The 14,963-nt window shown below is 35.4% G+C and overlaps 1 protein-coding gene across 1 annotated transcript in view; it reads right to left on the bottom strand.

The window, feature by feature from the left end:
• Positions 1-14,963, bottom strand: part of SLC9C1 (solute carrier family 9 member C1) — a 95,104-nt gene that overhangs the window by 18,086 nt on the left and 62,055 nt on the right. Inside the window, exons 15-19 of the mRNA XM_030836838.2 lie at positions 11,259-11,454; positions 7,608-7,796; positions 6,400-6,549; positions 4,446-4,497; positions 3,076-3,224 (exon numbers count right to left, since the gene is read on the bottom strand). Of these exons, the coding sequence (XP_030692698.2) occupies positions 3,076-3,224; positions 4,446-4,497; positions 6,400-6,549; positions 7,608-7,796; positions 11,259-11,454 (736 nt within the window). The remainder of the gene's footprint in view (positions 1-3,075; positions 3,225-4,445; positions 4,498-6,399; positions 6,550-7,607; positions 7,797-11,258; positions 11,455-14,963) is intronic.

The raw sequence follows: 14,963 nt of genomic DNA on the forward strand, positions 1-14,963 counted from the left end.
TACCATAGTTTAGCTTTGTCTGGTTTTGAACTTTATCTGCATGAAATCAACGAGTATGTACTTAGTTGTGTCTGGTTTCATCTGCTCAACATTATGTTTCTGAGATTCATCTATAATGTTGCAAGGAGTAAACATTCATTCATTTCATTTTCACTGTTGTGTAGTATTATATTTTATGAATATACCACAGCTTTATTTATCTGTTGTTGATTGACATTTGGGCTGTTCCAGTTTTGGACTTTTGAAATGCTGCAGTGAATACTTGTTTGCTGTACATATGTACTCATTTCTGTTGTATATATGGTTATATAATCTAATTTCTGGGTCTTAAGATATGTATATGTCCAAATTTAGTAGATTCTGCCAAATAATTTTCCAAAGTGATTGCATCAGTTTATATTCCCACTCTAATGTTCCAGTTGCCGACACTTGGTATTGCCAGTATTTTTGTTTTTATTTTAATTTTAAGTATTCTGATGGTTGTGTATTTGTATTTACTTTTGGGTTTAATTTGCATTAAGCTTATGATGATGATATTTGGCATCTTTTCTTATGTTTATTGGCCTCTAGAATATTCTCTGTTAGGAAGTGCCTGTTCATATCATTTGCTGATTTTTTTTTAAAAAATGAATTTTCTGTCCTGTTCTTATTGATTTGTAAGATATTTTTATATATTCTGAACATGAGCACTTTTTTGGATATATTTATTTTGAAAATTTCCTCTACCTTTTTGTGGATCATCTTTTCATTATCTTGTATCCTTTTTTGTCTCTCATTTTCTGCATTACTCTCTTCTTTTGTATTTAGTTGATTTTCTGTAGTGAAACACTTAAAACTCCTTTCTCATTTATTTATATGTAATTCTTTAGTTATTTTCTTTTCTATTACCACAGGGGTTACATTTAGCATCCTAGAATATAACACTCTAATTTGAATTTATAACAGTTTAACTTCCATAACATACAAAACTCTGCTCCTTTAACAGCTTCATCCCCACCCCTTGCAGTTGATGTCATAATATTACATCTTTATGTGTTGTCTGTCCAAAACACAAACTAAATATTTTTAAAAATGCATTCATCTCTTAAATATGACATTACAAGCCAAAGCTGTAATAATTCTAGCTTTTAGACTAATAATTACTTTAAAAATATATTACTCTCTTAAATCATGTAGAAAACAAAAAAAATGGAGTCAGATACAATTATTACAATAATACTAGCTTTAATAATTGCCCATGTATTTACCTTTACTGAGATTTTTATTTCTTCCTATGGGTTTGAGTTATTGTCCAGTGTCCTTTCATTTCAATCTTCATGACATGTTTTAGAATTTCTTTCAGGGCAGGTATAGTGGTAATGAACTCCCTCAGATTTTGTTTGTCTGAAAGTGTCTTAATTTCCCTCTCACTTCTAAGGACATTTTTGCTGGATATAGGATTCTTAGTTGACTATTTTTTCTTTTAGTACTTTGTATATATCAGCCCATTTTCTTCTGGTCTCCAAAGTTTCTGATGAGAAATCTGTTGATAATCTTATTGAGGATCCTTTGTATGTGATGAATTTTTTCTCTATTGCTGATTTCAAAATTCTCTCTTTATCTTTCAGCAATTTGATTACAATGTGCCTTGATGTGGGTCTATTTGAGTTCACCCTACTTGAAGTTCACTGAGCTTCCTGGATGTTAATATTCATGCCTTACATCAAATTTAGAAAGTTTTCAGCCAATATTTCTTTAAATTTCCTGTCTGTTCCTTTCTCTCTCTCTTGTCTTCTTGGGACATATACATCGCATGTGTTGGTCCACTTGATGGTATCTCACAGGTCCCTTAGACTCTGCTCACTTTTCTTCTATCTTTTACTTTCTATTCCTCAGATGCTATAATTTCCATGGTCCTGTTTTCAAGGAGACTTATTTTTTTTTATGCCTTTTAGTTCTTGCCATGTGGTGTTATACATATTTTACCTTAGGTTCATTCTTAAGGATTTAGAGTTTTTAATTGCTATTGTGAATACAATATTTTTCCACATTTTCTTTAGTTGTGGAATAATTTTGAAAGTTGATCTTGTTTCTGGAAACCTTATTGAATTATTTTATTGATCCTATATTATCAATTTTAAGTTAATTCTCTAGGGTTTTAGATTAAACAATCAATAGGAAATAACAGTTTTATTCTTTTTCCAAAACTTCCATCTCTCAAGTTCCTTTTATTTTTCTTCTTGATCTGGCTAAGACTTACAAGCACAGCATTCACTACCTGGAATGGTACTGTTCTGACTTTAATGGGAATAATTCTAAATGTTTTGCCATCTAATACAATGTTTGCTTCAGATTTTTAACAGATACTTTTTATCCAGTTAAGGATGTTACTTCTTTTATTAGCCTTTGAACATTCTGAATGAGAGTTGGATTTTATCAGATGACTTTTCTTCTTTGATCTCTTAATAAGTGAGTTATATAGCTATTTTGGGAGACAAAACCTTCTTAGTCATAGTGTATTATGCCAGATTCAACTAGCTACTATTGTGTTAAAAAGTTTTATATATGTATTCACAAGTATAATAACTTTTTTCCCCTTATACTATTCTCGATTTGGAGAATAAATTTTATACTTACAGAATGAGTTGGGACCCTCTCTAACTTTTTACATGTCACAGTACCATTTAAATAACTTAGAGAAAGGAAATGTAATTATTTTTTACCCTATAATTGAGTGTTCTTATAAATCATAGTTTTTATGGAAAAAGTTGTTTGAGTGTCACAGGTAACTCCCAGGAACATATTGATACCCAGTTTAGCCTAGGATGAGGAATAGTTTCATTATACCTTTAGTCTGGGTGCAAAGCGTAGAAAGAAGTTGTCCCTCACTATGGCAAGAAAGGAAAGGGAAGTTGACCTATAGAACTGCAGGAAGGAAACTCTCTCTGATAGGTGCTTTTCTTTAGACAACTATTTTAAGTTATATATTTATATTGCAGGAATGGCCTATATTGGAAAGAGCCAAAAGTAGGTTTGATGATCATAAATAACTATATATCAAGTAAGTATATTTGTTTTGAAAATATTCTACCATACCTTATTAATTTCAAAACCTTCAATTTTATGAAGAATTCCTTTTAACCTGAAAACTTTAACAATTTCTCTAGCCAAACTGAGCATGACATTAATCTCTTCCTTTGTTTTCATAGTGACAGCGATTTCTGGGTGGTCATACTCTAAGTAGCCTGAAAAATAACAAAATATTTTCAGAGGAAATAGGACATTGCTTAAATATTTCATGTGGACAGTAAGCTAATATTTCTTCTTTAAACTCATGGAGTATAACCCTCACCACAGGGAAATGTATCTCTCCCTGAAGAGGTCTCTACAATCAATCAAAATTCACCAGTAGTTACAGAATTCTGCCTGACATTTTCTTGTTGGCAGCCCATACCTGTGTCTAAGCCCGTGAAGGACAGACAGCCCTAGTCCTAGGATCAAAATTATACTGAAGCACCTATGCTGGACACTGAGAGGCTCTCCTGGGCTCTAGGTCTGGAGTTCATGACCCAATTTTTCATTCTGTTTAAATGAAGATTTCTGACTACAGACTGTGCTTAAATATGGCTTCTGATCAAGTTCTCTCACTCCTCCTGGGTCATTTCCACCTGTCCTGCCTGGGCATCTAGATCACTCATCTATGTTCTCCTGCCTGTCTGATGTGGATTCCTGGATGCCCATGAGAGTTTCATCCACTTAGGACTTTTTCTTGGTCATGACCTCTTGTCTGGCTTGACAACCATCTGCCATGCAAGATCTCTCATGCTTGGCCTCATTCCCAGGCTTGCTGTGTTCTTTTGTTGTCCACCATCTGGTACCAAACCCCCTTCTTCTCCATACATGTAAACACTGTGCTATAGGGATGTGTCTGTCTCACTCCCAGGATTTGTGCTGCACTAGGACCATGAATTGGTGTGATTCAGAGAACAGGCTGTTGTCACGTTTGGGCACTGAGTCTCCTAGCAGTCACATCAGCGATCTGTGAGGCTCTGTTCCGATTTCAACTCGTTTTAAAGCCTAAATTGTCAGATGGCAACTCTGTGGCAAACGGAGGAAAAAATAGCTTCTTTCCTTGTGTTGCTCAGGAAGGTATGTTTGGAAGAAAACAGAATTTATAAGGTGATAAAGACATGCATAACCATGGCATGCAAATGTGTTTTCTTTAAACAGAAATTAAAAGTCCTTCACTGTGGTATAAGGCAGAGAGAACAAATGTGGAGGGGTAATATTACACTATTCTCATCCAGCCAAAGATACGATCATGTTGATTGTTGAAGTTATTCATTTTATTATTGATAGTAAGTAGGTCTCCTCAAAGATCAGTTTCGTTATCAAAACCATTGCCTCTCTGAAGAAACGATGATAAGAGATGGTCATGTTAGATCTTTAGGGTGAGAGGTACCTACCTAGCTCTTCCATAGCATGTCCTGTATTCTTCGTTATCCTCCTTAATAACATCTACGGAACAAAAGAAATGTTTTGGGAAAAAACTGTTATAAAATGTCTTTACATTTGCAACTGATGAATTTTTAACCTAAATTAATAACTTTAGGGCTTCCCTGGTGGTGCAATGGTTAAGAATCCGCCTGCCAATGCCGGGGACATGGGTTCAAGCCCTGGTCTGGGAAGATCCCACATGCTGTGGAGCAATTAAGCCCATGCTCCACAACTACTGAGCCTGCGTGCCACAACAACTGAAGACTGTGTGCCAAGAGCCTGTACTCCGCAACAAGAGAAGCCACTGCGATGAGAAGCCTGCGCACTGCAACGAAGAGTAGCCCCCACTCACTGCAACTAGGGAAAGCCTGCAAGCAGCAATGTAGACCCAACGCAGCCAAAAATAAATAAATAAACTGAATTAAAAAAATAACTTTAAAGAAAAATATGATGGGGAACTTTTCAGGAATTAGAATTGAATTTTGTGCAATGAATTTTATTTTACTCTAGCAAGAGTGGTGGAGAGGATAAGAAGCGGCATTACCTAGGCTAATTTTGAGAAGCCTAAAGGTAAGTCATATATTTTTTCTTAAAATAACTTACTTTAGGATATTATTGATTCTGAAAACTGCAGGCATGCTAGTACTCTCCCATTCAATTTTTGATAGCCTCCAAATTTCGGAAACAGGTGTGGCTTTCAACCTTAAATGAGATAGAAGTTTTAACCAAACTATGTGGGAGCAGAAATGAGGACTGAAACTGGCCAATATCTTAGAGATTCAAGTCCTTCTGTATTTTCTACTGTGTATCCTCAATATGAGTGGTTATAAAGGTAATAAAATGCAGCAAAATAGTTTTATAGTTACAGGTGGTGAAGAGAGAAAAGATACAGCTCTTTGTATTCAACTACATATTGAGTGTCAATGTTCTCAACTACAAAGCTTTGGACATATAGCATATAGAATATAGCATTCAGGGCTTCCCTGGTGGCGCAGCGGTTGAGAGTCCGCTTGCCGATGTAGGGGACACGGGTTCGTGCCCCGGTCCGGGAAGATCTCACATGCCGCGGAGCAGCTGGGCCCGTGAGCCATGGCCTTTGAGCCTGCACGTCCGGAGCCTGTGCCCCGCAACGGGAGAGGCCTCTCCCCACAGTGAGAGGCCCGCGTACCGCAAAAAAAAAAAAAAAAAAAAAAAGACTATAGCATTCAAATGTTCTAAATTATCTTGAAAGGTGACTGCTTAATTCCACATAGCTGGCAAATTTGTGGGGACATATAATCTGCCTAATTGAGAAAATGAAAAATAAGGTCTAGAACTTAGGCCCTAGCATTCTCTTTGCTGTTTATTAGCTATGTGTGTGACTTTGGCATAATCATTTAACCTCTCTTGGCTTCATTTTTCTCATCTGTATAATGAGAGAATTAGATGTGATTTCCCTCTAAGTAAGTTATTGGTACTCCTTTCCATTTGCCATATCCCCATCCTTTACTTCTTTCATTATTTACTGTGGGAAAATCAGGGATATAGAGAAATAGAAGGAGCCTTTGGGAATTATGAGGAAGGTCCGTTGGCTCAACCCTGCCATCACTTATCGTCCTCCAATATTTCCTATTTAATGCATCTGTAGCCTGACAGATCCTGGAACTTGCATTGAGAGAAGCTGACCGCTGCACACAGGTTTCATGACAGCTCCACAAGGACAAAAGGATGTGCTCCAAGAGCCTCATAACTTGTTAATATGGCATAGACACTTCAGTAAGGAGCCTTTTGAGTAATCTAAATGTTGATCAGTTTCAGTTTTTACAGACAATTCTTAGCAAACCAGGAATCAAAGGTCATATATAGACAGAAGACATGATGGGTGAGGGAGACTGAGGGGTGAGGAACATAAACCATTTTCTTAGTATTTAAAGTTTTCCTCACCTGTTTAATCTGTTTAGAACTTGCAATCTTATCAATTATAGTCATTATGTCTGCTTCACCTTGGATATATCCTTTTAGTATAGCATACTTAAAGGACAGCTGATGACTCATCTTTTTATCTAATATCTGCAGCAACTTTGGTGTTACGAGCTAAAAAACAGGACCACTATTTAATATAAATTGTACAAATTATAGTTGATTTTATGTTGGTTAGTTTAAAATAGGTATTAATAAAAAATGACATGCTCTCAATGGTAACTATAGTAACTTGTCAAGATTCTTGGTTATTTTATTCATAGTATCTCTATAATTTCATGGCTAGAGCTATTTCCCCGTAACTAATAATATTAGATGTCTCTGTGAGGTTAAGACTTTATTCTTTACTTATTTCCCTTAGAGAGAATTGCATGCTATTTTCAACTGGTTTAAATTCTTGGAAAACAATGTGATTAATCTTCTGGGCTTAGGCCATAAAATGACCGTCTATAAAGTACTGTCACTTTTACCTGCTAAACCTCCCACTAAACTGTTCACTAGATGGTTCATTTGAGTGAGAGTCCACCACAACTATACTCCCTGTTTGGCCCCACAATTAACTTTTCATTGTTTCTTTGCTGAGGGTTTAAGTCCCCAGGTTATCTGTTACCCTTGTACAGTCTCCTAACTTCAGCAGAGTTGGCTGATCCCTAAGTCCATGCTCCATAATCTCCACACTCATATAGAAATAAATAACTACTCATTATACTTGTTATAGGAAGACATTAATTAGACAGTCAAAGGTCATTTTTGATGCTGTGATTTTATAATATTATGAGTTTATATAACACAGAATGTGTATTTTTCGGTTTCTTAATTTGTATGAATGTATACTATTTGCTTTGTCGCTACATGGTTTGTTTTGTTGATTTCCATCATTTATTTCAGGTATTCATAAGAATAAACATTACTTTGGAGTTTTCATGTGCTCTCTATTCAAAGGAGAAGCTGTGATGAGTATTTCTGTACTTTCATGTGCTAAACAAATTTCTAATATAACTTGGATATTCATAATATAATCTGTTATAAAATTTAATTTGTCAAAGGGATCTAAAATATAAACATCAGCCCAACAGAAAGTGGAAACCATAACACTAGTAAACTGATTTTAGTCCATATTTCATGAAGCAGTCAGGAGCAGTTCGAAACTGCATGATTTAATAGTTCTTTACCTTCAAAATGCGTAGAACGCGAAGAAATCGAACAACTTTTATAAAGGCCACTGTTTGAATCAAATCAAAAGTATGATAATTAATGGAATTTGTCTCAATAAGCATTACATCTATGATGCCAATTAATGTAATTGTTAACTCAAATAGATTCCAGGCATGTAAAAAATATTCCTTCTTCATTGCTGCTATCTGTCGATTTAAAAAGAAATTATATTATCTTATTTGTTTTTGCTTTTACTACACCATTTTCCATAATAACTGAAACATTACTAGTTAGGTTTTTCTCTGATCTACCTTAAGATTCTACTTGTCTAAAATACTAGGAAGTGATCATATCAACTTGAAATTAAATGGTTAAAATATTGAAATATCTATTCCAAGAGATAAAATATTCAAAATACCTACTAACTTATTAATTCATTCTTTATTTATTTAAAAAATTTTTATTGAAAACCTACTATAACTAAGAGAGTAGGAGCGGTCAAAAATGATTGTGGAATCCAGCCTGGGAAATTAGGTTTCCAGGGGAATTTTGAAGCAAGAGTAGGTTTAGAGATGATACATTTGTTTTGAATACGCTGTTTGAGATGTTTGCACAGTATTTTATTGAAGAGATCCAGTCATCAGTTGTCTATATGATCTGAGGCTCGGAATAAAATCTGAGCTGGAGACATGAGTTTGGGAATCATTAGACTATGAATGGTAGTTGATGCCAGGGAAGTGGTTGAGATAGCCTGACCCATGAGGCCCTTTATTATTTAATTCACGTCTGTGTCTCCTGTCTCATTTTCCATATCCTCCTCACAGATTTAACATCTCTCCAATCTGCATCGTGACCAACCCATCCCTAAGCTCCTGTCATTAGGAATATTGTTCCTTGTATGTGTCACATTGTTGCTTCTAAGTTTTCCTTTATTCTTGTTGTCCACTCATATACTCCCTACTTTGACTCCTATTCATTATTCAGAATTCAACTCAAGCATCTCCTTTCCTTAATAGCCTTCCTTCTCTAAACCTACTATTCTGTGTAAGGAACTCCATTTTTTTCCCATAGCACCCTGTGTAGGTCTCTATCATAACACTTAAGATACTGATTTGTAAATTTGATTAATTTGTCTTTTTTAGCAGCCTGATCCCCCTACTCACTATGATTCAGAGACTGTAGGAGACAGACCTATTTACGCCAGGGAAAGTGTAAGCTCGATTACAAATTAGGAAACTGTCATGCTTGTTTGTAAACAGACTGTTGTGTGTTTAGTGGTAGAGAGTCATTTCCCTTGAGTCTGCTCACATTTGGCGGGGCTGAGGAAATTCAGTGTCTGAATCTAGGGAGCAGAAGACCAGATCCTGGTCTTGTGAGGTCCTGCTCAAGGCACCATTCAGCTACTGTAGATGTCTCATTTCCTTCTTATTGAAACAGAATATAGGTTAGATCATTCTCTTAGGAACTTGAAAGAACTGGTATCAACAGTAAGACTTTATCCAGATGCCCAGTATTTGGAAACGTGAAGGAGTTTTTTGGAGGTCAATAGAATACAGCCACAGGAGAGGAAGAGCTTGGTATAAAAGGATAGTGTAGGCTTCAAAGGAAGAGGGTTTGTTAAATATAAGGTTGTTAAAGAATGGTTAGAAATTCAGGTAATGGAAGCCTCCAGCACTCAGATATAGAAGAGTGATTACTCTTCCTCTGAGAAAGTTTCAAAAGATCCATTACTCTAATAGGTTGAGGAGTGTTTTGGGAAAAGTTTGAAAATACAAGAAGGAAAGTTTAAGGTAGAATTGTGTATTAGAAAGAACACACACTTTGAGGGGTTGGATCCAAACTCTACTATCATTAGCTATGTGACCTTAAACAGCTTCTCAGAGACTCAGGTCCCTCATCTGTAAAATGCAAGTCATAATATATATCTACATTAAAGGGCTAACTTAAGGATTTGAAATGTTATAATTGCAATGATACCTGGTACCTTAGTGATCATTTATTATTGTTGTTATTAACATAATGAATTTTTAATAGGCATAGTACAAAGGGGGCAGAACTGAACTTGTGTAGAAAAGACAGCAAAGAAAATAAGTGAAGGCAAGCTTGTAAATCGGGCAGTGAAGATGAATCCTGAGTTAAATAGAAGGGAGAGACAAGAACAGAGTTGCACATTTGGGAGTACCCTCTTAGCTATGAAGTGTAGCGAAGTCTCTGCAGTCCTTTTCTGCTCTCTTAAGTGGACCTGACTGAAGGAGCTATGGCTATGCACAGTTGTGACAGAAGCTTAAACTTGGCAAAGTACAAAGACCACAGAGCTGGAGGGATCATTTCCTCTCATTTAGGCCAATCCTGATATCTTACAGAAGAAGAAACTAAGGTTGGGAAAAGTTTAGTGACTTGGTGAACAGCTAACTGTCTGTCAGAGAAAACCAAAACCAGAGCCAAGTCTGCTGCATCCCAGCTCGGTGTTCTTTCCACTATAGTACATATTAAGTGATTTTAGGGAATCCTTTACTCACACTCACCCTGGTACTAACCCTAACCCTAATTGCTTTATTTCTTCTTAATTAAGTGACATCCCCTATGGTCGTTCCAACTAATTGGAATTTATTACATACAATGTGATTGAATGTGAAGCCATTCCCCTCTCCCCACCAATCACAGCTCTGCAGTAGCATTTTAATTTTCCAGTAACGATGCGAGATTTCATCCACTTTGTTTGAATATCATATATAATTCTTCTATTTAAATCGTCTGGCTAAAAATATTTTATATTACAACTTGATCCATATGACACAATACTATTATCAGTTTGTGCACCCATCAATACATTTCCATCATTTAACAGCTACCTTTATACTGGATTTAACAAATCAAATTATGAAATGTTTTTCAAGTATAAATGAATTTCTATCAATCTACTTATCCATCTGTTTATCTATCTAGTATAAAAACAATAAAATGGGACTTCCCTAGTGGCGCAGTGGTTAAGAATCCACCTGCCAATTCAGGGGACATGGGTTCAAGCCCTGGTCCGGGAAGGTCCCACATGCCGTGGAGCAACTAAGCCCATGTGCCACAACACTGAGCCCACATGCCACAAGTACTGAAGCCTGCACACCTAGAGCCTGTGCTCTGTAACAAGAGAAGCCATTGCAATGAGAAGGCCTCGCACTGCAACGAAGAGTAGCCCCGGCGTGCCACAACTAGAGAAAGCCGGTGCGCAGCAACAAAGACCCAAAGCAGCCAAAAATAAGGAAAGAAAGAAAGAAAGAAAGAAAGAAAGAAAGAAAGAAAGAAAGAAAGAAAGAAAGAAAGAAAAAATCTTCCATTAAAAAAAAATAATAAAATGAACATCCAGGTGCTCACCTCTCTGCTAAGTTAAAGAACTTTGCCAATACCTTTTTAACTCACTCTGCATCTCTTTGACACACACTAATTAAAAATTTGCAAATACAAAATCAATCCTTAAAGTATGAATATTTTCTATTGTCACCCTAAAATCACCTTTAAAAAATAAATTTGTTTGAGGAGTGAGGGAGAATTTTATACACTCCTTTGGAAAACTGTCTGTAGCTAGTGTTGAAAAATGAAATTAGGAAATCTCCCTGTTAGACATATCACACACACACACACAAACACACACACAAAATCACATTTTAGCTTACCTTAAGTAGTGCTTCCATGATATAAAATGCAAGAAAAGAGTAGTTAGCATATGCTAATTCAAGCTCATAGATATCGTTTAACACAGATATCCAAGAAATTATAATAGGAAATATATTCATTAGTATCACAAGATATCCGACATACTCAAATTCATCAGTAAATACTATTTTATGACATACACGAAGAAAGCAATGGCTGTTAAAAAAAAAAAGATAGTTTTATCTGATAAAATAATTACACTGAATTAATTTCAATATATGCTCAGTTCTGTCCTAATCATCAACAGCTACAAAGCCCAGCTTAATTCTGAGAAGTAGCTGTCAATACCATACACTTTCTGGCATCCTACTTCATATACTTTCCTTTAATTTCTTCCTCTGCTAAATATCTTCAGGCTGGTTTCCCCTCTTTCTCACTTTCCTCACCTCTCATTCATTTTTACTTATACTTTTAGTAGAAATACTTCAGATCATAAGACAGGGATAATTCAAATTGGAAATATTAAAAAAAAAACAAAGCAAATCTCTCCCACCTTCTAATAATTTCACTTCTCAGAGATGGCTACTATTACCAGTTTGAATATTTTTCCAATATTTTTGTTTATATAATCATATTTATAAACACAAAAGGAATTATATCATACATATTGTTCTATAACCTGTTTTTTCTCTTAGCAATGGATCATGAGCATTTTTCCTTGTCAAGGCATATAATCTGGAACAAATCCCAGCATGTGTCGTAGTGGAACAGGTTAGGTCATATTTTATCAAAAACTTTAAATTAACATACATGCTTTGAAAAATTATTTTTATACTGAGTATGCTAGACAGAATTGTGGGTGAGAGGAATTACTTAATGTATTTTTAATCTTATTTTTAAATTATTCAACTAGTATAATAATGCATTATTATTGCTAAAACTCAAATGAAATTATTAATCAATTATTGATTGAAGAGTGGGTAAGTGCTGGATTATTTCTCTATTCTTAGAGGTAGATCCGTGTTACGCAGGACCTGAAATTTTTACAATTTGGACCCCTGTTTAAGGAAAAGAAGATGAAATTATGAATACATATATGATGCTGTCATCAAATTGCAAAAATCCTCCAAGGCCTCAGGCAGTGCCAGTGTGAGGGAGGAGCCATAGAGTGTAAGCTTTGTTAAGTTTATGGTAACACTGCCTTTGCCCTTCTCAGCCCTCTCTCCAGACTGTTTTCCTTTTCTATTTTTTTAAAAATTCAGCCATATTGAGGTATAACTGGCATAAAAAATTGTAGATATTGAAAGTGTACATCATATATACATGTATATATACAATACAATGTATATACATATACATTGTGACAGGATTCCCCCCATCTAGTTGATTAACACACCCATCACCTCACATAACTCTTTTTTGGGGGTGTGACCATTTAAGTTCTACTCTCTAGCAAATTTCAGTTATAAAGTACAGTGTTCTCAATTATAGTCACCATGTCTTACATTAGATCTTCAGGCATTATTCACCTTATAGCTGAAAGTTTGTAACCTTCTACCAATCCCTATTTCCACAAACCCTCAGCTCTGGTTTCTACTCTCTGTTTCTATGAGTTGACTATTTTTTTTTAATGAATGAATTAATTTATTTATTTTTGGCTGTGTTGGGTCTTTGTTGCTGTGCACAGGCTTTCTCTAGTTGTGGCGAGGAGGGGTTACTCTTTGTTGCGGTGCACGGGCTTCTTATTGTGGTGGCTTCTCTTGTTGTGGAGCATGGGGTCTAGGCACGCAGGCTTCAGTAGTTGCAGCACGCAGGCTCAGTAGTTGTGGCACACGGGCTTAGTTGCTCCACAGCATGTGGGATCTTCCTGGACCACGGCTTGAACCCATGTTCCCTGCACTGGCAGACGGATTCTTAACCACTGCACCACCAGGGAAGTCCCTATGAGTTGACTTTTTAAAATCTATTATTTTATTTCATTTTTTTCATTTTACTTATTTTTAGAGTTAACATATAAGTGATACCATGCAGTATTTGTCTTTCTCAGTCTGGTTTATACTTAGCATAATGCTCTCAAGATCCAACCATGTTGTCACAAATGCAGGAATTCCTTCTTTCTCATGGTTGAATAATACTCTATTGTATTTTCTTTATCCATTCATCCATTGATGGACACTTACGTTATTTTTGTATATTAACTATTGTGAATAATGCTACTGTGAAATGGGAGTGCAAATATCTCTTTGATATCTTGTTTTTATTTCTTTTGGATATATACTCGGAAGTGGGATTGCTAGATCATGTGGTAGTTCCATTTTTAATTTTTTGAGGAGTCTCCACAGTGTTTTCCACAGTGGCTGCATCAATTTAAGAGATAAGAGAATGTGAAATGAACAAAGAACTATATAAAGTAGCAAGAAAACAATTATCAAATGGCAATAGTAAATCCATACCTATCTACTGATGATTTTCAGTAGTGGTATGCTTAGATTCCTTTCTCTTTATCTTTTGTGTATCTACTATTGTTTTCTGCTTTGTGGTTACCATGAGGTTTACATAAAACATGTTTATATTTATAACAGTCTATTTTAAGATAAACTTAACTTTGAATACATACTAAAATCTTTACATTTTTACTCCTCCTCTCCACATTTTATGTTTTTGATGTTACAATTTACATCTTTTTACTTTGTGTATCCATTAACAAATTATTGTAGTTATTTTTAGTACTTCTGCCTTTTAACCTTCATACTAGATTTATAAGTGACTTACTCACCATTATTACAACATTAGAGTACTCTGAATTTTACTATATATTTATTTACTTATGAAATTTATACTTTGATATGTTTTCCTGTTATTAAAAAATTCCCGTTCATTTTACCTTGAAAGGGACTTTAGTCCATTTTAACATTTCTTGTAAGGCTGGTCTTGAGGGTGCTGAATTCCTCAGCTTTTTCTTGCCTGGAAAAACTCATTATCTCTTCTTCAATTCTGAACAGTTTTGTTGGGTAGGGAATTCTTGGTTGGTAGTTTTTTCTTTTTTTATTCTTTCAGTACTTTGAGTATATCATGCTATTCTCTTCTGACCTACAAAGCTTCTGCTGAAAAATATGCTGATAGCCTTATTGGTGTGTGTGTGTCCCTTGTATACAACAAATTGTTTTTCTCTTGCTGCTTTTAATATTCTCTCCTTGTCTTTAACTTTTGACAATTTAATTACCTAATGTGTCTTGGTGTGGGTCTCTTTGGATTAATCATATTTGGAAATTACTGAGTTTCCTGGATCTGGATGTCTGTTTCTTTCCCTATGTAAAGAAAGTTTCCTGCCATTAGTTTTTTGAATAAGTTTGCTGCCCCTTTCTTTCTCTCTTCTTCTGGGACCCCTATAATGTAAATACTGGTCCACCTGATGGTGTCCCATGAGTCATTTAAGCTATCTTCACTCTTTTTCATTCTTTTTTTTCCTCCTCTGATTGGATGAATTCTGCTGCCTTGTCTTTGAGTTTGCTTATCCTTTTTTCTGCTTGATTTCGTCTGCTGTTAAACCCCTCTATTGAATGTTTCAGCTCAGTTATTCTTCAGCTCTGTGATTTCTGTTTGGGACATTTTTATATTGTTTATCTCTTTGTTAAATTTTTCCCTTTGTTTATACATTCTTCTTCTGACCCTAGTGAGCATCTTTGATCTCTCTAACAGATAAATCACTCTAATAGATCTCTTTA

This window comes from Globicephala melas, chromosome 4 (genome assembly GCF_963455315.2).
Source record: "Globicephala melas chromosome 4, mGloMel1.2, whole genome shotgun sequence".
In the NCBI taxonomy this organism is placed as follows: Eukaryota; Metazoa; Chordata; class Mammalia; order Artiodactyla; family Delphinidae; genus Globicephala; species Globicephala melas.